The sequence below is a fragment of the Alligator sinensis genome, unplaced genomic scaffold (genome assembly GCF_000455745.1).
Source record: "Alligator sinensis unplaced genomic scaffold, ASM45574v1 scaffold166_1, whole genome shotgun sequence".
NCBI classification, from domain to species: domain Eukaryota; kingdom Metazoa; phylum Chordata; order Crocodylia; family Alligatoridae; genus Alligator; species Alligator sinensis.
In genome coordinates, this window is record NW_005842098.1 from 56,479 (window position 1) to 83,331 (window position 26,853).

General features: G+C 40.8%; 2 protein-coding genes across 4 annotated transcripts in view; both read right to left on the reverse strand.

Annotated features, from left to right (window-relative positions):
- UBN2 (ubinuclein 2) overlaps positions 1 to 3,645 on the reverse strand; it is a 54,843-nt gene extending 51,198 nt beyond the window's left edge. The window contains exons 1-2 of the mRNA XM_025204796.1: positions 3,566 to 3,645; positions 720 to 751 (exon numbers count right to left, since the gene is read on the reverse strand). Coding sequence (XP_025060581.1) covers positions 720 to 751; positions 3,566 to 3,645 — 112 coding nt within the window. The remainder of the gene's footprint in view (positions 1 to 719; positions 752 to 3,565) is intronic.
- A 6,343-nt stretch (positions 3,646 to 9,988) lies between these two features.
- The window catches only part of TTC26 (tetratricopeptide repeat domain 26), a 57,877-nt gene continuing 41,012 nt past the window's right edge, over positions 9,989 to 26,853 (reverse strand). For 2 of the 3 annotated variants that reach the window (XM_025204818.1, XM_025204817.1), the window contains 5 exons: positions 23,549 to 23,632; positions 20,813 to 20,882; positions 16,856 to 16,962; positions 13,346 to 13,479; positions 9,989 to 11,285 (listed from right to left, as the gene is read on the reverse strand). In XM_025204818.1, coding sequence (XP_025060603.1) covers positions 11,174 to 11,285; positions 13,346 to 13,479; positions 16,856 to 16,962; positions 20,813 to 20,882; positions 23,549 to 23,632 — 507 coding nt within the window. In that variant the 3' untranslated portion in view covers positions 9,989 to 11,173. The remainder of the gene's footprint in view (positions 11,286 to 13,345; positions 13,480 to 16,855; positions 16,963 to 20,812; positions 20,883 to 23,548; positions 23,633 to 26,853) is intronic. The other variant, XM_025204816.1, reaches the window with a different exon arrangement.

The window sequence follows — 26,853 nt, forward strand, 5'->3', positions numbered from 1 at the left end:
CAGGAATGGGAGAAGCTAAAAGTATGACAGGATGTCAGTGAAAATATAAAAGGGTAGAAGTAGGAAAACAAGGTAAAGCAGGGGAGGGAAGGGGAAGAAAACGGGGGACAAAAAGGCGAAGAGGAAAAGACCAACACGGCTACAACCAAAAACCCAGCAAACATGGATCAACAAACTTTAAAAATGTATTCTCGTTTTAAAGGAGAAAAATGTGGCAAACTGGCTTTTCCCTTACAGGCTGGCAGATCTCCAGCCTGCAAGGGGCTGCCTGGGGCTCCCCATGTCCCACAGACACCCTCCCCCCCACAACATATCCACACCCTGGAAGGGGCGGGGGAGCATTGGATCAAGAGGGAGGGCACTGGGTCAGGACTGGCCCTTGGTATTTACGAACAGGTCTTGGTACAAAAAAGGTTGAGAACCACTGCACACATGACTTAGTTGAGCTGCTGCCTATTCCATTTTGCTAAAATCAGGGGAAGGTAGTGTAGTACAGCACCAGGACAGCAGGGAGGTAGAAGCAAATGCTATTGAGCAGGAAGTGTCTAGTTCTGCTACATGTAGGTACATTTCAGAAAACCTGAACTCTCCATAGGAGAAAAGGAAAGGATTTTTTTCCAAGTCTGAACTGTGCTGGAGGCATGAAACAAGCCTGCTAATTAATGCACAGGTTGTGTGCTTCCAAGGAAGGAAATCAAGAAGTACACAGAAGAAAATACAGAAAAGATTCTGTTGAGAAGTCTCCAGTAACCTAAAAAGAAGAGAAAAAATAGTTAAACTGTAAACAGAGAGAAAGAAAGCAGAAATCAGTAAGTGGGCAAGCTGCTGGAGGAACCCATACAGTACTGAAGAGCGCTTGCCTGGAATATGCTGATTATAACCACCCATCATGCACCTAAAACTTCAGCTGAGCTGCCTCTAATGGGTGGCTCTCCATTGTGCTATGTGTTATGAGAATCATATTTGCTCATTTTGCAATTTAGAATCACCTAGTTATTTCACAGGGACAGGAAGAATGATGTTCCCTGGAGTTTGGCTTGATGTGCTATTCTTTCTTATTTTCATGATTTCCTTAAGGATATTTGTTTACATAGGATACCTGTCTCTGACAGAAAAAACTGTCCCATCAGGCCAGCACATATGGAGATAATCTAAAATAGCCATTGTGATTTATGTTTTATTATGCATAGTGAGGCTTGTTTGCTGCTTTAATTCTTTCTTCCATTAGTAACTTGGGGAGGAACTATAAATATGAATCACAGTTTTGTTTTAAGCAGCCACACCTATTTGTAGCATGAATAGGAAGGATTATCCTTACTTATAAAGAATCTCTCTCAGCAAAAGCTTGAACTGAGAACTTCTGACTGCAGAGGCAGTAGTGTGGTCTGGTGAGCTAAGCAAGGCCTGCATGCTACACTGGTGTAGAAAAAATACATTTGTGCTACAAGAAACAGTCTGTAGGCAGACGTGGACCAGGCAAAACCCTGCCATGCTTTTAAAACAAAAAAGAATCTGTTCCCATTCTGGGCAGAGGAGGCTTACTCATTAATCAGCTTGCAGTTTTCTCTTCAGTTCTCTTTCACTGGCATCCAGTACTTAATTAAGTCCCAAAAGTGACTAGACACAAATTCGCTTGTACACAATTACTTCTACAGGTAACAAGTTAAAAGCTATTGTCAGGAATCCTGTTGAGCAATGTTCATTCTGATTAAGGACTGGTTTATTTAAATATATGTAAATTGCCTATACGAGACCCAAAGATTTGTAAATACACAACAGCTTGCTAGGACAGGTTGGCCCCCCGACCCATTTGATCCAGCCCTTGCACATGGGGCTTCCCCTGGCACCATCTGCGGTTACTCTGCCCATGGTAACTGGGTCCTGGTACCTGCCTGTCTACCTCTGACCCAAACTGGGTTGCTGAGCACTGAGAAAACAAATTGAGTTGGGAACTAGTATTTAACTGCTGTGTCTTACCCACTTCTCTAATAACTTCTTCTTTTTAGGAAAAAATGAGTCAACTATTTTACACCTCACTTACCAACCTATTGAACAATGCTTCCAATGCCTTTTTTTCCCCTCAGGGCTTTGTAAAATGCTTTGAATTACTTAGATGAAGAACTAAGTATTATCACAGGCTGCAAAGAATGATTACAGAAACAGTTGCTTATATCTTAATTTTCATGCATGCTTAAAGACAGAACAGAAAGGAGAATATTATGCATCAGAATTTTCATGCCTTCATAATTTTATTTCCAAACCAAATTTCCTTCAAGACTGCAAAGCACATATTCATCATTTGGAACAATCTACATGCCAAGCCTGAAGTTTCAAAACAAAGCTGCTTTGATTTACCAGATTATTAAAATAGCAACTGAAAAAAATTACTTTACTTGTGAAAAATGTTTTCCCACACAAATAATTGAAATAACCAAGTAGAAAGTAACTGAACTCCTCCCTAATACCCAGCCCCCAATAAGTATTTTTAAGAACCTTCAGAAGAAATTCTTAGATCTAGTTTGCAATGATCACTGAACCCAAGCCATAATATGGCTACTCAGATGTCAGAAAACAAGGTTGTAAATTGTAAAATTGCTGTTTAAAAAATGTGTCACTTTTCTGTATTGTCTATTTCCTTTCCCATCATGATTGCAACTCCTCAAAGCATGTGCATTAGGTAAACAAAGCTCTCTTACTTGCAAAAAGTAAATACTTTATGCATAGCTAAGTTAAACAAGGAGAATGGAGGGTAACTACAATTGCTACTACTACTTGAAAGGTGTAAGCACCCAGAACCAGATGATGAACCCCTTACTCGGCACTCCTAAACAATTACATGAGTAGATAGATTTAAGTCAATAGGACTATTCCCAAATAATTACTTACCATTTTAAGGGGTTCACATTGGCATGATGAAAGGAATGATTTAAGACAAGCTTATTTGCAGACTTTTATGTGCAGATCACAACATACTTTTGAAACAAATACAACTTCAGTGCAATACTCCTGTGAAGTTGGACAAGCCAGCTAGAGCAATTGGATTGGAGGAACCAAAGGAAATGGAGATGAAACAGAAAATGTAGAAAAGAAAATGGTCGTGGGCACAAAGGAGAAAGAATACAGGAAATATGGTGTGCTCATTAAAACAAATGCAATATTGATGCATCACAGAATATACCCCAAAATGAGTGGATACTGTTAAGTAGGAAAACTTGTACATACATGCCTTCAAGATTAATCAGTGCATGATTTAATAGAGCTTTTCTATCTTTACTTTACATGACTATGATAACCAGCCTCACTCTCTATTTATTCAGCGATGACTCAAGTTTAACATTTATGACTAGGGAATGAATCAGATAAAAGAGTTGTATTAGAAAGAAGAGACATTTTACAGGCAAATGGCATGATAATCAACAATGATATGAATGAAACACAAAATTAAAGACTGAGTTTGACAGTTTTGGTAACAATATTTTCCTGAAGTTTGCTTTAGTGTGGTGGTAGTTCAAGAAATAATGTTAAAGCTATCTACTTTACATTGCGTGCATAAAAGCAGAGATACCTTTCATATTTACGTAACAGCTGTAGTTCTTTTCTGCATGGAATAAGATCTGTTTGCAACAGTCGCTTTGCATTGGGCATATTTAGTCCACAGAATATTGACCATATTGAGGATTCTGACAATATAACATAATTCCTGGATGGATACATGGAAGTGCAGTTCTGAGACCACATCAGATCTTTTCTCCTATTTTCAGGTATGTTTGATTGGCACACAAAACACCATATTCCAAATTCAAGACAACTTCAAATTTCAGATGACTCGCCCTCCCTCCTGCCCCCCAATAATTAGATTCTATACATGGAAAAATTATAACTGTTATAGTTTCCCATGTATAGAATCTAAATTATTCGATGGTTGTCTTCAGATTTGTTCCTCCCTCTCTGCCCCCTCCTACTGTTACAGTGGGAAAGCAGTGGCAGGGATACAGGTGGTTGTGGGGCAGGGAGAAGAGGGCAAACAGCCTGCCACCCCCACCTCCACCCCACCCCCGGTCATTGAATGGGGAGAAAAAAGTCTTGAATTAAATGTAGTAAATTGTTACCCATGAACTCTTGCATATATTTTCTGAATATTTTCAGCCAAAATAGCTCAAGACCTGGATTTCCTATGAGTAGAAAATCACTATACAGGTATGTCAAGATATTTTTACAGCACTGCTGGTCTTGGAGAAAATGTCAATATATTAAGAAGCCACTAAGCCCAGCAGTATACAAAACAGGGATCACGAGTATGTGTGGAATACACTAGATCTTTCCTTAACCTACAACGCTTAGTGAATACAGAATTATTTCTATGAAAAGGTTATAAAAGGTTAATGCAGTTTATGACTTAAAATGATTTATAGAAATTTAGTAATTGTCTCATTGATCACAGATGTTAGACACCTAACCTACTTGTATGTCCTGCATGGCATATTTGGATTTAAAATAAAAGCCTAAGATTTTTGCACAATTGAGAAGTTTCTAACTCTTCTGGTTTTGAGTAAGACTTTCCAAATATAACCAATATAGTAATGTCTTCCTGAGTTTGAAGACAGCCTGAAACAATGGCTAAGAAGTATAAATTCCAGTAGTCTCATTGGGATGATACAGAATGCAGTTGCTGAAGAATTAAAAGGCTAAGACTTGTAAACCAGGTCTGATTTAATTTATTTATGAGACAAGTTTAATTGAAAAGTAGTGGCTTAGATGCTGTTTAAAAGTGCTTGACTTAGAAAAAACAGTCTGTTTAAAAATAGCACTTCGCAGAAATAATAAAGCACTGTTAATAAGATTTGGCTAACTTCATTTTTTAATTTTATTAGTCACTGGGGACTCATCACCCTCATCCTCATGTAAAAGTGTATAGTGGGGTTCCATTCACTTTGGTAGTAAACCCAAACCTGATTTGACATTTTCCATCAATGATGTGGAAGAAAATATAGACATCACTGGTAATAAAATTTGTAGAAGACACAGATTCAATAAAGTAGGAAATTGGGGTGACCAAGATACAGCCCATTGACTGTATCTGACCCACAAGTCTACCCATGGGTCCAGAATTTGGTGGTGAGATAAGGGGAACAGCATTAATTGCCAGAGCTCCCAGAGCAAAGAATACAAGCTGTACTTAAGGAACTATTCAAGAATACAATTATTTTGAAAAGGATCTACATATAGGGAATATGCAGTTCCCAACAACTTATAGCATGATGCTGTGGTCAAAGGGGCTAGTGCAGTCTTTGGATGAATGATAAGGGAAAAAGTGAGTATTACCGATGGGGTAGTTTTACCTCTGTATAACAGCTTTAGAGAGATTGGATTACTACATCCAGTTCTGGTATCCACATATTAGAAAGGATGTTGAAAAATTAGGGAAGATGAGGAAAGAACCACTTAAAATATTCAAGGGCTGGAAAAGCACCTTGTAGAGAGATTTCAAAAACTTAAATCTGTTTAATTCAGAGATGACTTGCTTATAGTAAATAAAGTACATTCACAAGGGGGGAAAAGTCCTTTGGGGCTGTAATGTAGAAGGAAAAGACACAGCAAAAGCTAATGACTGAAAGCTGAAGCCAGACAAATGCAAATTCGAACCAGATACCTATTTATAAGTGAAGATAACTAGCCACTGATACAAATTACCAAGAGGTGGATTTTCCATCATTTGTCTTCAGATCAACACTGAAAGCCTTCCTTGAAGATATGCTTTATCTAATGCAAAGTAGTTTACCCCTCAGTGGCAGGTTTAGCTTTTGTCTGACATGGAGCAAGAGCATGTACCAGGCAAGTACCCCAGAGTAGCTGACAGTAAATCCATGCCTCCAATTGCCTTGCAGTAACTAGTTTGTATAAAAGTGCCCTGTGATTCTGAATAACTGGCTAAACTTGTAGTTATTAATTGGAGGTTGTGTACTCTGTTGACCTTTGGGAAGACTTCTCATCTACGTCAGTGGGAGACACATTTTCCCCTTGAGCTGCAGTGGAAGTCTGCATTTCATTCTAAATTAAAAAAAAAAAAAAAAAGTTCCCTATTCTGGGGATTGTGACACACTTTTCTCTGAGCAGAGAGGTAGTCAGCCATGTTAGTCTGAAATCAGGCAGACTGCAGGGTAGATATCCACCTTACAGACTAACTGAAACTTCACAGTGCCTCTCTGTCATCTATATTGGCCAGATGGGGTGATCCCTATGTGAAAGAATGGGCTGCACTGATCTGACATCAAGTCCAAACACACACACAATCCTGCGGCAGAACAATTTATCCTTCCTGCACATTCCATTGCTGACCTCAGAGTAGCTGTTCTTATACAGTACAGTGAAACTTTAAAACAGATTTGAACATACAATTGCAGAGTAAGAAATCATCCATGGACTGGACTGTGTTAAGTAGAGGGACTGTGGAATCTTATCACGCTTGGATTAGGTTTTGTGACCCCTTTGTCTGTATGGGTTTTATTGCTTCTTTGCTAATCTTAGCACTGCTCTCCCCCACCTTTCCCCCATTCTCCCTTCCCTCCCTCCCTCCCGTCTTTTCTATTCAGATCACCCTCTCAATTTGATAGCCCGCTCCACTCTTTTCCTAGCATCTGATAAAGTGAGCTCTGGCTCATGAAGCCTTGTGCGTCTATAATTTAGTCTGAGGTGCATCTCTACCCCTTTCTCTGGTAGGTTCCCTGATGCCAATTGTTACTGCCTTTACAGTTCACAATAGGCGCATCTACATGTGCATTAATGCACCTTTTCTAATGCACATTAAATTTAGTGCTTCCAGTGTGAGGTATTAAATTACTGCGCATTAGGCTGTGCTAATGCGCAGTAGTACATTTGCATCCTTTTTTAGTGATGCTTAAAAAACAGCAGTAGACTATTTTACCGCACATTAGCATAATTTTTTTTTACGTGATGCTTTAATGCATAGTAATAGTCTACTGCATATTAAAGTGCACGTGTAGACATGCCCAATGAGTTAGGGAATAGTGCTGCATTTCTGGAGTGGTTCAGATTCTGGTCAAGCTTAACACTTTCCTTGGAACCTTCTTGTAGCCTTTGAAGGGAAAGTCCTCTCTTTCTTTATCTTCTCCCGTTTCCCCTTAGCTCTTTCCTTCCCAAAAACATGGTGGCTTCTCTTCTGGATACATTTGTCAATCTATTTTCTGGACTGCCAGAATAGCTGAGTGGGTCTAGGCAGAAAGAAGGTTGTTTTTTTGTTAATTTAACCCAGATAAATAGTCGTAGAAATTCTTGAAAAGGATTCAACCTCAACTTCCCTTTAATTAGGAACTAAGCTCCTGCTCTACATCTTTGCTTCTCTAATAAGATCTCAAGCTAAATCAGGGAAGATATTTGTAATATTTAGAATTGAAAAGATAAAACAAAAACCATATGAGTTTCCAAAATAATCCTTTCAAGCTCTGGTGCTGGTCAAGGATGAAAGCTCTAGGTGCTACAGTAATGCAAATTATGAACACAAATACATTATATAAAGCAAAGGTGTACAACCCTCCCCAAATTCATCTTGTCTTTAATTTTGGAGGTCTAATCTATACTAGAGAAATGAACTATATTAGAAGCGATGTTAAGTAACACTAATAACATACTAAAAACTACTTAGTATGGCTGTGCGAAGCTTCGGTCCCTGATTCGATTCGGCTCGATTCAGTGGCCAAATCTCTGAATCTGAGGACAATTTAATCTCTCCAAATTGAATCAGAACCCTCTGAGTCAATTCGGAAAGAAGCAGCGATTCGGACATAGACACAGCTTTAAATGTTTTTTCCACATACCTCTAGGTAGCAGGCGGCTCGTGAACACTGCGATGCTGGGGCATATGGAGTGTCCCACAGAAACACAGGAGTGTCCCCAGCGCGCTTGGCAGCAGACCTGGAAGTGGACCAGAAGCACTTCTGGTCCACTTCCGTGTCTGCTGGGGAGCCCCCCCATGTTCCCCCGGCTAGGTGACTGGTGCCTCCTGGGTCTGGGGGTGCACCCAGGGTCCCCCCGCAGCAGATTGCTGAGCTGGGGGGGCATCGGGGGGCCCCCCTGTGCACTGCCGGGTAGACCTGGGAGTGGACCATAAGTACTTCCGGTTCACTTCCAGGTTCACTGCCAAGCACATGGAGGGCCCTTGCACTCCTGTGGGACACCCCATGCGCCCCAGCATCGCAGCGTTCACAGGCCACACTGGTACCTCTAGGTATGTAGAAAATACTTTTAAAGCTGTGTCTATGTCCAAATCGCTGATTCTCCGAATCAGCATTGAATCTTCAGATTCGGCCAAATTGCATCAGGAACCGTGATCCAAATAAACAAATCGAATCATTGTCCCCGATTCAGGCTGAATCCAAATCCAAATCAAACAGGGTCTGCTTCACACACCCCTACTACTTAGCAACTGCTGTAAACAAAAGCAGGCATCAAAACAGCTTAGCTGGTCATGCATAAACTCTAGATGGTTAGTTACAACCAGCTAAGATATTACTAAAACATGACATTTAGGAATGACTTAGGGTTACCAAAACATAATATTTAAAATTAGCCTATGACTTTGTCTATGTGCCTTTAGAGATGTAAGACTTTTTGCAAAAGAGTTACTTTTAACATGTAAAGCAATTTGCAATGGATCTGGAGGCTCTTCATCTTTCTGTCTGATTATACTTCAGTGAATGAAATAGTTGCATTTAATATCTGTCACAGTCACCATATTGATTTTTCTCCAGCTTGAAACCAAGGCTCACAGCATCCATTCCAATCTGTTTCCAAATTAATTAATCTGGGAAGGAAAACAAAAAGACCTCTTACAAATGGAAAGCATTTTGCAGCTGCTTTCAACTAAAGCATTTTAGTGTTCTTTAAACAAGGGTCAGTTAGAAAGTAATGTCCTATATTTTTCTTAGCCAAATATTACTGAAAAAAATATTAAACTTCTATGAAAAAATTGTATGAAATCACTGAACATACAGCTATTGTGCATCATAATCTCCCTCTCCATCAATGGCCTTTTCCCACCAGTGAACAAGGGCACATATCCATTGTAAAAGTCCTTGTTGCATAGTCTCCATGGTTTGGCTATCATCCCATAAATATCACTTTTAAAATTTGTCCTTCAAAGGCACCCAAAGATGGTAATTAGAGGGTGTCATGTCTAGGCTGTATAGAGGATGGGGCTGCACGGTGTATCCAACTGATGAGATTGCCTCTGGGGTGTGGGCAAGCATTGACATGCAGAAACAGCACCTCAGACAGGTCTCTGTCATACAATGTTTCTGTTTCAAGTGGAGGTTCAAACATTTGGACAAAAAAATTCTCACGGGCTGTTTGTGCCTCACTTAGAACAGAAAAATTAGGAGGTATTACTTTCTGACTGAGTATCATACATCACAGCAGCCTTGTTTCCATACTGATGTCATTGGCAGGATTTAAGAACTTATTTCTTGTTACTAGTATGAGGGATCTAAATTTCTGGATTTTTCCACATAGAAGCAAGCAGCCTACAATGTACCAAGCTATTGACAGCTACATGACTGATGGTACACATGGAAGTTCTTGTCAGAACAGTCAGACATGCTGCAGTAAGATAACAAAAGGTAACTTAAAAGTTGTGAACTCCAGCATTGAGAAATGTGGTAATCTTCTACCATGAATTAGAAGTCTTTCTTCTTTATAGCCTGAGGAGAATTCATCATCTCTGCTGGAGTATGATAACAAAACCAAAACTACTTACAAGTGGAAAGATTACCTGAACCATCTTTATTTCAGTATCTAACAGCAAAGGCCACTGAACAGTTCATAGATGAGGTTCCTTTAACTGAGTTCATCTTTGACTGATTAATGAATCAGCATTTCATGACCAATTGCAAACCTATCATCCTCCACAATTAAATGAATTTGCATCCAACTGCCTGGTCATGATGAGGTAAACACAACCAAACAAGAAGCCAAATTATAAATCCAAGTATAAACTTTAATCAAGGTATTAGCAGAGAGTACAATTTACAATAAAGTATTTTTTCACAAGGTACAAAAATACATAATAAATAAAATAATTGTCCTTTACAAATATGGTACAGGTGTTGCTTACTATATACCCTATAATGCACTTCTCTGTCACAACCCCTTGCTCTCCTCCAGGATTAAGTTATATATTCTGTGAAGCGTTCTCCTTCAGGAACAGGAGAGTATTTGCAGAGCAAACTGTCAGCTAAAATCACGATATAGTGATGATGAGGGTAGTGACTGATGAAAGGATCGTGTTAACATATACATAACTTCACTTATATGAGTAGTGAAGATACCAATATGTAAGTGCATGGAGGATCAGGGTTAAAGCAAGACTGAACAGCTCTGTTAAACACCACCTCATGCTCTTGAAGTCCTCTAAACTTTGTGACTGTTCTTAAAATAAGAAGCGATATTGGGGTCCTGCACTTCTGGCTGATTGATTCTCACATTCAGAAATATTCTGACTACAGCAGGCAAGGGATAACAAAGTTTTTTAGACAGAAATGGAAGATGAATAAGTTATTAGTTACCAGAATCTATACAGAAATGCATGTGGTACAGTAAATTGCGTTGTGTTTTGTTCAAACAAAAAATCAGCTGTCAATGGGAAGCCGATCACTGCTAAGATACCATAATCCTTCTTTCTTTTGCCATGTCCAGTCTTCTACTGAAGCACATTTGCTCAGTCATTTTACAAACGATTCTTCTCTGAAGAGCAAAGACCTATTTTAAAAACAAAACACTGGACTAATTGCCACACTGCATGTGTTGAAGCTGATGCAAGGGAGTCTGGGTTACATCCAAGGAATAGTCCGAGCTGTGAAAGCTGGAACAGCAGTATAAAACAAAATCTGACAGGCGCTGAACTAGAAACAGGCATTGATACAGAAAAACTACCATTGGGATTGTGGTAGAAAGGAAACAGACTTCAAACCTTTTCCTTCCAAGAATCAATCTTCAGTATTAAATTATTTATGGAATTTTTTGCAATCTTATTTCTGTACTCTTCTTACTCAATCCTATAGTTAGGTCATTGTGTTTAACATTGTAAATGATAGGTCAGGATCCACACCTTCCAGCCATACACAAAAAAATGATAACTGACTCAGTATTTGGTAGTGCTGGTCTAGACAGGGACTCTGTTGTCCTTGGCCCACTTCTTCATGATGCGGATGATGTACTCTACCTGGGGGTTACCAGTGCTCCTTAGGAGATGCAGGACTTTGCGTAGGGTTTCTCTGGGTAAATGAAGGGCAAAGATGTAAAAGAGAGTGAGGGTCACTTTTACTAAATAACACCTGACATTTCTAAAGAGTGTGCCCACGAACTCAACTTCATCACCACTCTGGACACGAAAAATCATGGACTGAACAGAGACATGAGCTATCTTCCTCACTACAGTCCGCTTAAACCCCAACCATACTGGGTACCCATACCATAATCCACAAGAAATTTTTTTCCTCCCCCCCCCGCCATGTGGACAGTATGATTGCCTTCAGAGCAGTTCAACTAACACATCCACTTGCACAGACTAACAACAGATTCCCCAGCATACACAGAAGAGTCAACCCCTTCTGCACTCCACTTAGCTTGAAAAAGGATACCATGTTATCCGAAAGCTTACTAGAAACATCAACCCACCTCCAAGCAAGTTGGTCTAATAAAAGATACCAACTCAGACCAAAAGACTGTCTGTCATATAGCCCCAGATCAATACGGCTGACCCCAAAAGAAAACTACCTGGCATTTCTATGCTTTTTAATATCCTGAAGGACACAAAAACATGAGACTCTAGAAATAAAGGTCCCCTTCCCTACCACTGAAGAGGAGGAACAGCTGATAAACAACACACAGTAAAGCTAGACAATGGTTTAGGCCTAGAAAGAATAATGTGTTTAGTTATAACAAGGAGGGGAAATTTTAAGTGAGCAACATGTAATTATTCAGGCTGGAGCCTGGTCAGAATATAAAAATTAAAAATAACAACTGCTATAGAAAAAGGCCACAAAACTCAGCAAGTAGTTACAGCCTCAGTTTTTCATGCCATCTGAAAAGACAACATATAAAGAATAGCAACATGTACATTTAATGCAGGAGCACTGCCTCAGGGCTTAAAAGGTAATTATGCCAAGTGTCTGTCTGACCATGTGAAGTATGGCGCATTTATTATTACTCAGAAAGAAAAGGACTGCTTGCAGAAGCATCACTCTCTGATGAACCCCTGTATTTTCCTTAGGGTATGGATAGTCATAGCATTTGAAATGTTTCAAAAAGCTACCATATAGATGAACACGTGAGATAAATTGCTCCCAAGCATGACAAAACAGTACCCGAAGGGAGCTGGTACTATTTGTTATTGTTTTATACCACTGTACATCTCTACAGGTTGTGGATCCTTCATACAGTGATTGCCTTCACACCCTCTCCCAGCACCCTGGCTGCTGCTGCCCCACTCCCTCAGCCACCCCTCTCCCTCCATCTCCCTGCATTCCTTGCACACATGGGCTCATGGGACTTGAGGTGCTCCTTGGGGATGCCAGCACTTGAGGCACTGTTGTTCCCTGTAACCTGAAGCCAGGAGTCCCAGTGCTTGGGATACCCCAAGTGCTAGAGCCCAGGTGTTCCGAATTCCAGAAACCACAGCGCTGGAGTGCAGGGAGCAATGGTGCCCTAACCAAGAGTCTGCTTGGCTCCTGTAGGAGGGAGAAAGAGTGGAAGCAGAGACATAGGTGATGTATGCATCTTGTAACACCCCAGCGTCTGGAGAGCTTGCTGTAGCGTGCAGCTATAGGAATTCCAAAGTGCTCTGGTCAGAAAGTGCAGTAAGGGCTCCCTGTGTGTTCCAGAGCAGAAGCACTATGTTTTGAAACGTTTTTAAACTCACATTTCAAATGGCCTCCCTATTTTAGACTGCTCCCATTGACTACTGACAAAGCTTAGCCTTGTCTAGCTAGAGATATCCAATAAATATATCTGCAGTCTGAAGTGGCTTGCATCTGGGCGGGGGGGAAAGGGGGGGGCGGGGTTAAGAAAAGATCTACTTAACTTAACAGATAAGTCAGTAGGTCATCCTTCACCACATCTCCTGTACCCATTAGATTAGAAGAAAGACAACAGAAATGCCCTTTGAGTACACAACCACTGGGGCAGCACTCGTCTCTTTTAAAAGGTAAACGAGTTGGAGAAGGTAGAGTTATCCATTCCTTTTCATAAAAGCAGCTCTTAATGCAATTCTGGCTTACTGCTAGTTAGACAAGGAAGACTAGGTGAGAATTTCACACAAAATAAGAGTACGTACTTGGGTTCTCGGCCAGCTAAGATCATTTGGAAGATGCCCACACAGGCACCTCTCTTTCCTTCCCAGTATTCAGGGTTAGGGTCCTGTCTCTCCAGGACATCAAAGGCCTGGGCTGAATAATAAAACTGGCCCATCTGTGTAGGAAAAGAAAGCACCATAAATCTCAGACACATATGACTGTCTAAAAAGAAAGAGATCCAAAATTCTGATGCTATTTTTCTGGTGTTACAGTTATGCAAACAGCATACTTTTTCCTGCTCTTCCAAACTGCTCAGAACCGCAAGAGGTACATTCCAGTTTCAAGTAGATTGCATTGAGATTCGGAAAATAAGTATTATCTTAATCAGGACTTTGAATTATAATTAGTATTTTGCCTACCCCTGCTGTAGGTTAAATATTCTGTATCGGGGTATCTTGAACTTAAAGAGAATCCCTTTCCCCTGAGGCTTAACCAGTCAGCATCCAGTCCATCAAGTGAAGCGTTTTGGGTTCCAGGCTTTGACATAAAAGTTCTAGTTGGCCTGGGCTTGATCAGTGCTTATGTGGACATTTGCAACAAGCTTGTCAGCCAAAACTACTTCAGGTGGTAGAGAGCTATGAAGATGAATATGATTCAGTTTCATCTGGCTTTGGCAATCACCCAGAAGTTTAGAGAAATTGGTGAGATGTTCAAAAGGCCTTGATTCCACCACAGAAGACAGACATCTGGTAATGATTCTCAACTCAAACAGCCTCTGGAATAAAAGTCTGAAAATGTGACCTTGTTCTTGACAAAATGGGTCTAGCAGAAACGTCCCCCAATGACAGATTACCAGAATGGTGGTTTGTAGCACTAAGGCCCCAATGTTGCATGTACAAATATAGAACAAAAAGACAGTTCCTGCCTGGAATATTTAAGGTAAGTCTAGACTGTAGCAGCCACTTATGATCTCTCCGTGTTCGATAATAACTAAAGTAAGAGTTATTGGAAGTTAAGATCTCACTCTGGTAGAATTAGTATGCATTTGTTCAGTCTCCTCAGATTTAAGATAGGATAAAATCCCCTATATTCTCTTGGGCATAAAGAAATATCAGGAATAGAATATTTTCCCTCCACATTGTCATGTCACACTTCTATGCTTTCTTTAAGTTAATAACAGCAACAACAACAATTGTAAGTGAGGCCACTTCTTTCTTTAACAGGCTTTAGGAAGATAGCACCCTGAAGAAGGTCAGGGGAAGGACAAAGAATGAAAGTGACTGGGATAGCTGCAGGCAACAATGTCTAGTATCTTTTTCTCAGCTGTAACTTCTGTCTATGCCCAAAGGAAGGGTAAGAGGTGACTTTTCAAGTTCAGTTTTGGGTTAGACTTGTCATGGATCTTGACACTTGCCACGCTTCTAGGAGGAACCCTGGTACTGATAGAAAAGGAGGATGACTGACACCTTTGGTATAAGGAAGCTTTCTGGATGAGCATTCTGGTTGATCACAACATTCTTAGCCTTTGTTGAGACAGCTATCTAAAGGAGCTTGTGGAAGGATGGTATAGTATGGATACCAACAGACCTAGTTGTCCTCAGATCCTTGAGGGAATAGAGTACTTCCTCCATCTGGTTGCATTATTTCTTTGAAGAGGAAATCCTCTATTGTCACCTAAACTTCTTTCAGAATCTCAGAATTGCTCTACATATAAAAAAGATGTATGTGTACATTTAGGAAACCTACACTTAAAATTCCTCAGTTGTTTAAAACCTGGCAGATATACACAATGGCAAATTTCAGTGCTAAAATGAGCTATACATTATAACTAGGAGTATTGGGTCGTTTTAGGAGTATTGAATCCAGTTTTGGGTGCCGTACTTGAAGAAGGACGTGGATAGAGTCAAGAGGGTCCAGAGGAGCCCACTCGTATGGTCAGGGGCCTGCAGGCAAGGCCCTACGAGGAGAGACTGAGGGACTTGGACCTCTTCAGCCTCCGCAAGAGAAGGCTGAGAGGGTATTTTGTGGCCGCCTACAAATTCATTATGGGGATGCAACAAGGGATCAGAGATGCTCTCTCCACCAGGGCGCCTCTTGGGGTAACAAGGAACAATGGTCACAAACTGACAGAGAGCAAATTTAGGCTGAATATCAGGAAAAACTTCTTCACAGTAAGGGTGAACAAAATTTGGACTGGGCTCCCAAGGGAGGTGGTGCTTTCTCCCACCTCAAGGGTCTTTAAGAGAAGGCTGGAGGGGCATCTGGCTGGGGGCATCTGGCTGAGCGCTCTTTCCTGCCCAGGCAGGGCACTGGACTCGATGGGCAGGGGGCTGGCCTCGATGATCCTCTGGGGTCCCTTCCAGCCCAAATATCTATGACATCTATGAAATATGCCAGAAGTATTTAACCTGGGAAAATTCTCCCAGGTTTGTTAACTTAGTAAAGAAACTTACCCAGAGCTAGGTATACAGATATTTGAATGCTGAGGCCCTGAAGTGTGCAGAACTTGCAGTGATGATGACACTGTAGAGCTAGGGGGAAAGTTGGGCAGGTGCTGTTCAGACATCTCAGCATGCTCTGCAGGCTCCCTTAGTCAGCCTGGCAACAGATGGCAGTAGTGCATAGGGCAGCCCTGATTGGCTGACCCAGACTGGCCATGGTCAACCTGTGTTTCCCTGTGACAACTGTGGGGATTGCTAAGGGGGCTTGCTCTGCTCCCTGCTGGAGCAGCAGAGTCCAGCAAGCAATATGCTGTCTCCCTGAGAGGTGGCAAGAGGGATGCTAGAGGACCATGATCTGAGAGAAGCCAAAGCAGGTACAGACATTTGCTCTCCCAGGAGAAACTCTCCCAGGAGTAATTTAACTCTGGTTGTTCCCCAAGTTATTTTTCTCCTGGAGCAGCCATTTGAAACCTCAGAGAAAAAGCCTGAACATCTGTACTCTTGTGGTTTCTCCTGGGAGAGCAGTGACTCTCCCAGGAGAAACTGAATGTCTGTACAAGGCCAGTTTACAAGACTACATAGCTATATCATTTACAAGGCAATTATTGATGATTTTTTTAACATCCAACACTAATACATTCTGGAAAAATCCTAGTACTCTATTCCAAGTGATTTCATCAAATTATTCATTGTATGTACTCTCAAGGTTGCGGGGGGAATGGGGTTGAGGAAGAAAAACCATCCAAAGCATCAGTGCTGACATTCTAAGTCTCAAACAGAAAGGGAAGAATTGCTAGAAAGAGCTTCAAATCTCCTCTGGAACTTTTTTCTTAAAACTTCTTTCTGTTGCTACTAGTAGTAATAGCTCTTTCAGTGGCAGAAATGGTGATTAGCCCTAATGTTAGCACTAGTACAAAACAATTGCAAGAGCTTTAATTAGTGTAATCGCCCGCCCAAAAGATACCCTGGTTAAAATGCTGATAAATCCTTCTCAGTCTACCAGCATCACTGGAGCTTCATTAGTTCAGACAGTGGTGGGCAATATTAAGAATGAGAGCCTACTGTAAAAGAGGCCTCTGAGTGGGATGCAGCAGAATTCAAACAACTTACTTTGTAGCAATCATTTGCAATAAGCTGCAAGAGACTGAAGGATGCTCCTGAATTTTCCATCTTCAGGTAGAGTTCCCATGCTAGTCGAGGTTTCTTGTTCATGATATCTGCAATGAGAACAGGAAGTTGAAAAGGCAAAGAAATACTGCCCAATAACAGCTGAAGTAAATGTCTGGAACCTTTGCACCTCAGTCTACCAAAATCTCCCATTCATACCAAACACCACAGAACAGTGGTTTTCAACCTGTGGTCTGTGAACCCCTAAGAGTCTACAGACTATATCTAAGAGGTCCACAAACATTACTATGATCAATCAAAAGCATGTAAATACCCACACTTACAATTTAAAGGGGTCCAACACCACCATTCACAATTTCCAAAGGGGTTTGCACCTCCATTCAAAAATTTTTAGGGGTTCACATATGAAAAAAAGGTTGAAAAATACTGCCATAGAATAAAGAGCAAATTTGTCAGCCCCACCAGTGACAATTATAAGGCTAGACCTGCAAATGATGCAATTTCATAACATCTCAGATTTACATTATATCAACAGAGTACTAATTAGGCTACAATGGATCACTGATTCTTCTATTCTGGAAAACCATGTGACAGATTACTCCACTGGTCTACTTCATATGAAATACTACCCACAGGAAAAGGAAATGCCAAATGTGTAAAAGGATTCCAAGAAGCAGGGATGGAAATAACATCTCAGATTTACATTATAGTATATCAACAGAGTACTAATTAGGCTGGAAGATACAGAGAAGGCTTGCAATACACATCTGAAAATTAGGAAATGGCAACAGTAGTAAGGAAGGCCTTAAAAGTTTAAATTTTGTGAAAAAATAGCTGTATCTTGCTTCACTATCCTTCCAACTTAGATACTCCAACAATGAAGAAACATTACAAATGTTTCTTGTTAGCACTTATCTTCCTTCAGCAAAGAACAAACAGTGCTTGTAATAGCATTCTCAGCCAATGAAACAGTCTCAAGCATATGAAGTGCATTTTAACATCAAGTCGAGCTTTGACTGAATGTAATCAGGTGTCTTAGCAAAACCAAGTAAAATAATCTTCATATCCTTTAAGTAATAAAAACTTGTTGAAAATCTTTCAGCTGTCTTGGAAGGACATGTCTGTTGTCATAAAGACTGAAAAGAGTTTGTATCCAGTTTGCCATATGTATTCTGTTACTTGTAGCATAGTACTAAAATGTATTAAGCAACTGAAATTCACTTACAGTTTCTTAAGCTTTGGTATAGTCATAAAGGTACCATCCACAAATGACCTCCATCCTAGATGAACTCCTGAGGTCCCTTCCAACCCTAATTTTCTATGATTCCATAAAGTCTTAGGGCTTTTAGAGATAATTAGTTAGAGTGTGGAGAATGTTTATACTCAAGAAAGTATTTAATGTGTGGCATTGGACTGTGGCATCCTCTTATTTCTGGATGTATTCAAAACTGTAAGAGTCAATATTGTCCATTTTCACATTCACAAAAATTTAACAGAAGGACACAAGACTGAAGTCCTCAATGCCCAGTGTCCATTTGATTGTAAACATTAATTTGTATGGTTCTATAGCCCAAAGGAATGCAAAGTGTAGGCAAGACTCTTATCACCATGCTTCCAGTGGCAAATTTCTTTCAATAACCCTCAAAATCTTGCAGTTATTTAACCCTGCTTATATAACAAAAGGTAGGCTTTTACCTAAAACCTCAATAGTATAAACACAATTAGTCATACAAGCTCCTGAATGGAAGTATACTTGAATTCCAGTAAGGAGATTTTCCCAATACTTTGGGAGACAAAATTCTAAAAGTTGATCTTCTGAAGCTAAAAAATCTGCTCTTTGTATTTAATTAAAAAGTTGGCCTGTTAATTTCAGACATAACTATATATCAGTGGAGCCAGATAGTTTCTTGAATTTGAGCTAGAACTTGGAAGAGAGGGGTAGACCTTTCTGAACACTGGCCATTAACATAGGGGAGTTTTCTGCGTTCTTGGCATTACTGGCACAGAAGTCAAGAGAAGCAACAATTATTGCCTATGTTAACTGGAGATACCAATGTAAATCTTCTGAAGCGCATTGAAAAGATACTCAAAAGTAGTTTCTCTGCACAAACTACCTCTATTGATAAGTAAAATGCTCAGTTAAGTTAAAGATTACATAACATTATCATATTTCTGAGCATAATCTACTTGCCAGCCAGAGACAGTGAGAAATCAGGAAGACCTGTCCATATGGTATAATACTGCAGAAGTAAGTGCAGTACGGGAGGTGATAATGGTCATCAGAATAGGTGTTTATCGGACGTTTTCTGCAGAGCAGGAAGCAAGATATTTGTTTCATTAGCTCTAGTAGTAGCGCACACTACAGAGGAGAGACATGTCTTATATGATGACCTGATATCCAGTCACTGAAAACCTAACAAACCACAGTTCTCTGCATGAAAAAACAATGCATTTATAGTTCTTTAACAACTAGTAAGCTGTGTATATACAGAAAGACAGTACTATGCTGGGAGATGAAATATAATGAGTTTTTACCTTTTTTAGGGTAAGATCTATATAAATCAGCAAAAGAGCTGACTCTGTAATGCACCTAAAAAGCTGCACTACCAGCATCTTTGGCCCTTTGCAAATAGTTTAAGGTAGACATGTCTACAACTCAATACTTGTTCATACTCAAAATGAGTATGCTATAATACTTATATGGGGCCTTTCAACCAGAAAGATCCTAAAGCAATTTGCATGTTTGGCAAATAAAGGGATCACTACACCTATCCCTGAAAGCAGCCTTCTCTGTAATGAAATGCAACAGTTGTTTACCAGTGCATTTTAAAGACAGACAGATAATAATTTAGCAACTCAACTTCCACACGTATGAATTTAGTATGGAGAAAACAATTACCAAGACAGCATTTACCTAATATACCCAACAATACTTAACTACTCTTATGCAAGTGCTGTGAGATCTTTTAATGACCAAAGTATCTTAGTTTTAAACTTTTATCTAAAAGGAAGTATTCTGAGCAGTTACAACATCCCTAGCACCAATGTCAAATAACTTCTTTACTACATAATTAAAAAAGGAAGAACACTACCTCCCAAATCACCATTATAATCTCCTTCTGAACCCAAGAGATCTTTTATCAGGTTGAAACCTTAATAATTTCCAGGGACAAACTTCAAAAAACAAAACTGACAATAAACAAACATTCTAGTTTTATGGCTTGGGAAAGAAATTCTGGAATCCCAAAGCAGGGTTAGAGAAAGGGGTTAGCTGCGCATGTGTGATGTGATGTGGCAGGCTCCAAGTGACCTATTTTAGAAGGTCACATCATATATGCTGATGATCTATCTTCAGCACAGACTACTTTCTAATGGTTGCTGCTCAGGAAGTTAAGGGTGTTGTTGAAGGAAATGGCTAACTTGAGAAAAATCTCCAGATTTGAATTGGCCTACAGAAAGGTACTACCAACTGTGTGATTTCCAACTGATTAAAAGCCATGTAAGCAATACTGGCAAGCAACCATCAGACTGAATGCAGTGTAGATATATCCTCGATTGGCAGGATATTGTAAAAACTGAAAAGGAAACATTTGTGCTACTACATTGGGGCAAAAATTAACTACAAACTATTAAGATTGGTAATCTCTGTTCAGATTGTTGTGGACTGACAAGAGAATATCCCTACAGCTCAGGAAGGAGGTACAGTACATTGATAGAATTATGCTGGGGTCAACACTGAAATATAGCTATCTCAAAAATCAGCCAGATGCACTGCTTGTGCAGTAAATTGGCCACACTGTAGCTGATCACAGTCAAGGCACTTTTCTCTTCACTTTTGTGGAGCACTAGATCCACCCACAACATAGAATGAGCAGATTGGCAAGACCGATGCAAAAAGGGGGATCTGTATCTAGCAATTTTGAGAGTAAAGTGACTCACAGCAGCGAGCTAGCCAGCTAAGGTAAACATAATCATTCTTTATCTTCTCATTCTGGATCAACAGGAACACCTGTGGGGGGGAAAAAGTAATTAGGAGTGTGTGTGTATGCGTGCATGTGCACTCTGCAATATAGAGAAACTAGATCTGCCTCACCACAATACACAGCCAAGGTTTACGCCAGACAAAAAGCAGCTTGATAGGAAGAATTGGGAGTATAAAACTGCAATGTACAGGAGTATTTCTGTGTCAGGCAGGTGGAGAACTGAAACAGTACTATGCTTATCGTGGGATTTCTGCAGCTTTACAATGCCAAACTATGGGGAGGGTGTGGCTTTGCTTGAACAACTGCCAGTGGGTGTTGATATACAACAAGCAGAGCATAAAGGATGATGGGGCTATGGGAAAAACAACTAGGAATGCAACTGTTTAGCAAGTAGTGCAAGCAATGAAATTAGCATCCTTCTAAAATACCAGAAGAGGCCTCACAGTAATGATGATCTCTTCCATTCCCTCTATCACTTACTGTATGAAACAGACCTGAAGTTTCTGGAGCAGCAATAACAGCCCTTAAGCCATCAGTTTTAGAGAGGCTCTGGGTCAAAATACTACCTTTTACAATTTATTATGAAGACAGACTCATTACTGCATTTGACTCATTACTGCATTTGACAGTCAGAAGGAGGTAAAAGTGGTCTTGTGTTCTTAAATCTTCTGTGGCTTCACTCAGCAAAAAAGATACAAATACCCATTCTTTACTGGGGATGCTGGCAAAAAATCAAAACCCTTTCTCCATGTACACAGGTTATTCTGCCCATAATTATAAAACACTTACTGGAAAAGAATGTTTTGTCAATCAATCAAATGGTTTTTATTGTTTAAACATTGCTAATGCTCTAATTCAGAATGGAGCATTATTGCTATGAGTAGCATTTCACCCCGCAGATTGGTCCCTTATGCCCGGAGGGGCGACTCTTTTTGAAAAATTATGTTACACAGAGGGTTACTTCTGGAGACATTTAATAAATTAATGAACTACTGAAGAGGGTAATCCTTATATGGATGTGTGGCCACAGTCACAGAGCACCAGACACCAAAACAGTACCAATAGGCTTACTTAAATTTATAAGCAGCTCCAAAATTGTCATCTATATAATGCAAATCCAGTCAGCATAGTTTGTAAAAATACAGATTAGAGTAGGAGGACCCATTATTCAAGGTTAATTTTATAAGTCTTTGGTGTTTCTGCAACCCAGATGCAGTATATTTAAGAGTGCAATCATTTAGTTCAACTTCTGGCCTGCGGGCCAAATGCAGCCTATAGAGCCATCGCATCTGGCCTGGGGGGTTCCCCACAGGTTGGGAAATTTGGCAGCAGGGAGCAGTGGCCATTAATATGTGAACCCAGTCAGAACCAAACTGGGTCTTCTTCCCTCACGCAGGGCTGGGCCATGCCCTCTTCCCTCCATGTGGCTGGGTCACATCTCTTTTCTCCAGTGGGGCTGGTTTGGGCCAGGCCATGCCCCTTCTTCTCCTCAAGCCATGTCCCCTTTTCTCCTGCAAGCCTGGGTCAGGCCCAAGCCATGTCCCCTTCCCCCACAGGGCCAGGTTGGGACTGAGCCATGCCCTTTTCACCCCGTGGTAGGCTCACATCCCTACCCCACTCCCCACTGCGGAGCTAGGTGAAGGCCCCTTTCCCCTCTGCGGTGCTGGGCTCAGATTGGGCTGCCCCCTGCCCAACTCCGATGGTCGGATGATGTCCGCCATGCCAGCCCCAGGTACTAGATTGGAACCACCATGGAGCCCACAGTTCGACCAGACACTGTCCATCTGGCCCACTGGGAAAAAAGGTTGAGTACCACTGCCAGAGACCATAAGTGGCCTCCTAATATGACTTCAAACCTGTTAGCTTGAATTTTCACAAATGTTAAGAGGGGTTTTTCAATTGTATTAAACCAACTAAATTGAGCTGACAGGACTGTAACACATACCCTTTTTGCCTATCAGTCTTGGGCAGGTTTTTGGAGAAGCCCTAATTCCAATCACAGAAATAAGAAATGAACTCTTCCTGTCCTTCACCCAAACCTCTCATCATATTGCCCCAGAAATCTAAGGTGTTCAAATATCAGAAGACTGTTAAAAAAATACTTTTATCAAAACCATCTGACTTAAAATAACAATCACATGCTGGGTTTCTTGTCCTACCTCCCACTCCAATTTTCTGATCTTTACTGCTTTTGAGAAGTCTCACTTCATTCTTCAGAGCAGTTATTACTCTGTGTGTATTTCAACTTCCAATGCACAAAACATGCTGTGCATAGGAAGAAGCAAAACTCCTCAAGCCTACCTGGATGCTGTGGAAACATTTTTTGTTTTTTTTCTCCTCTCACATATCACAAACCCCTAAGTGAACATTCAGTTATCCAGTCTCTTTCACTCAACAGACTTTGCTCTGCCTGAACAATAAGGCTGCCTGGAATCCCAGACAGGGTACAGAAACCATGATCAAGGGGTTATTCTCTGATCAATTAGAAATAGCTGGGAGTGCTCCTGTGATGCACTTCTTCTGAAGTGAGCTACTTCTTCTGAAACCTGTTAATTGAGAGCAAGATATACTTCTCAATTCTTGGAGCTCAGGTTCCACACAACCTGCAGGATCCCAACCAGAGTGAGAGCAATATTTGTATGGAGGAGGGGCATGTAGGAAACATTCCCATTGTTTAAGCCAACAGACATACCTCCTCACCCTCACTGAAATTGCCAGTGGCAGCTTTGGCTTGGGCGTAGTTAAAGTTAAAAGTGTCATCATTGTAGAAGTAGCTCTGGAAAATAAGCCACACACAGGTTAAAAAAGAAAACAAAACAAAGCACAGTTCCACATGGTATACAATATGAAAAATAAAGAATCAAGATCTAAATCAGCCTACACCAGACAAATGGGGTGGAGGTGGGGAAAGAACACTATAAACCTAAGTAATTTATAAATCACTGGCTAGAGAATTAGAGTGGCTTTCCATCATGAGTTTGTGACTGCAAACATAGCTGAAACATTCCGGAGTATTAACAATAGCAGGTCTGGAGTATGTTCCAACCCAGAAATTGCAGGCTGGCAGCTTTTACTGGGTTGATCTTTCATTCTAGGCATGCTAAGACATGCTATGGTGCCATGGCTTCTTTCTATGGTGCCATGGCTTCTTTCCCTCTGACCTCTCCCATCACACACACACACCTTAAAACTTAGACTGGTTAATAGTGAGCAGTTTCTCCCTCCTACCTCAAGTTAGTTAAGTTACCCTTAAAACTAAAATGTGACACTGTGAGTCTCCCTCACAGATGGTTTGCCTGAATTAGTTTAAGTTCCAAATCAAGCAAACTTGGTGAACAATATGCCATTCGTGGCGCACGTACAGCCAACCTTCTTACTTAAAGTTCATTTTCAATACCCTTTCAGTGCTGGACACCAAAGAAGCTCAGAATTATCTTTCTTGTGCTGTGTCTTTTCCAGAGTATATACAAGGCCATGTTCACACTGCAATTTCTATCAGAGCTCGTGACAAGCTATAGGTACATTTGGGTGTGAACAGGGTAAAAAAAAAAAAAAAAAAAATCTGTTGCCAACTATAGTCAGCTGTATCACCTAGCTTGACTGCATCTGCATTAGAAATCTGAACTGCTGCTGAAAAAAGTGGTGGACTACAACCTGTTTAAATACCCCAGGTTCAATGTCTTAACACTAGTCAGGCTCTTTTATCTACCAGAGACAGTTTTTGCCCTGGATAAAGTCTGTCACTATCCTCTTGGGTCTTGTACTGAATTCACCTTAAGCCCTACAGTCTTGTCATAACATTACTTGCTGCTCTGAGTGGTGTCCATCTCAGTTAGTTGCTCAGACAGTCAGTTGAACAATGGAACATTCCTTGTGACCAGAGCTCAGCTGGTGCCGGATTAGATCATCTCCCCAGATGGTCCTTGGTGCCAAAAAGCCAGCCTCAGGCCAGCTGGCAGGACACTCATAGCAAGGCGTCCTTTGAGGCGTGCTAGTGCCTAAAGCAGTTTTAATCAATCATTGATGGAAGTGATGTTTGCCAAAAAAACATAATGCAAACTCTACTTGTCCACAACTCTACTTGTAAAGCTGTACAGCTTCCAGACAAGTTGGATACCAGAGAATGAAGCACAAAATGCAGACTGGGCAATCCACCCAACTATAATAATACAGCAGTTGCAAAACCGAAGTAGAGCAGTGGTCCATCTACTCAGTGTTCTGTCTTCAACAGTAGCCAATACCAGTTGCTTCAAAGAAAGGCACACAAAACCGTGAAGCAGGAAGATATGGGATAACACGCCTAACAGGAATGTTTAAATTATCTCTATTATTTAGATGTTGCATCAGGCCATGAAGTATTAGGGTTGTAGTCCTTTTAGAAACACATTTAAAAATACTTAAAACTTAATATTTTTGCTATTTGTATAAAAGTGCAGTCTCTTTGAATCCTACTAACCTTTTGATCTCAATGAGCATTTTTACACATATATGTGTTGCAGCGCGGGCGCTCTGAAAAGCACCCAGTGCTGCAATGCACGCAGTTGTATAAGTGGTGAAATGCACATCAGCGCTGAGAAAATGGCGGCGATGCACTTTTGAACTAAAACACCTTGGAGGTGCTTTATTTCAAAAGTGCACCATTGCTATTTTCTGCGCACTGATGCACATTTTGCTATTTATAGAATGCGTGCAGTGCAGTGCGGTTTACCTCAGCTCGCATATGGATTAATCAAGTCTGCTCTGAAGCGGCAGATCTCCTGCTCGTCCCGGGAAAAAAAGTATGTGTATAAATGCCCAATAATATCATGTAGCAATGAGTTCCACCAGGCTGCATCCAATACTGCTGCTATGACTTATACCCCACCCAATTTTGTTAAATCCCGGAAACGAGGCACTGTGGTCCTCGGACTCTACCTCAGGTGACTGGCAAATACTCAGCACTGCTCTAAAGACACTGCATTGCTTTATGGCTGGGATTTAGCATGTGTGAAGTGGGAGGAAGTAGGTGGGTATGCTTGTGGTGGTGCTTCCAGACACAGGAACTTGTCTAGATACACCCCAAAATATCACTTACTGCTTTGTTTGAATTTAACAAGGAAAAGGGTTAATCTGGTACCCACCCTTGTTAAATGTTTAGACAATGCCTGTAAAGACATCTGTCATCTGCTGAGATATCAGATTTGTGAGTGGCATCAAACAGAAACCAAGCCCAGAAAGTGCACAGCATGCAAGTGGTTAACTTGGCTGAAGCATACGAATGTGGCATGGTGCCAACTGGCACCCAGCCTTTGTCAGGATGCAATGTTCACATGGGCTGTGCTACCAAACTTCTAGAACTGGCTTTCTGCAGCACCATATTTCTCCAGTATACCTTACCAGTCCTCTATTTTGACAGCTACTGTTTGTCAGTTTCATGTCCTGCTGCCTTTATTTTAGTTATCTTGTCTGCATTTTTAACGCATAGTTTGCTACCTCCTCATCTACTTTTTCTTTATAAAATAACTTTGAACTCTGCTATGTTATTGTGGGACAAAATAAATAATGTCAAACCATGGGAACTATCTGCATATATTTCACATGACATGACAGATCCAAGAAGTGGGGGGGGGTGAGTTTGTGCATGAATATACTCCACCATGTAGACGCCACTGTCTTGTACTGGGTACTACATGAAAGTTGCATTCATGTGTTTATTAGTATCTCTTAAATAACTGAGTTATGGGAGTTGCTTTTTGGGTGTAAGATGGAGAAGTGTAAATATGCACACATACACCACTGTTCTGTGATGAATAGGACCTGCTGATTGATTTTGGAAGGGAACTGCTATATTGTTCCTCTAAGTCTAACTCATGGCTGATCAACTTCTAAGAGGATGGGAGCTGTGCCCCACACAGACCACAACAGTGCATTGGCAGATCCTCTCTACCCCACTCCATCATCTGTGCAAGCAGCCCCCTCTACCCTGTTCCACTGCATGTACATCCATGGGAGCCACTC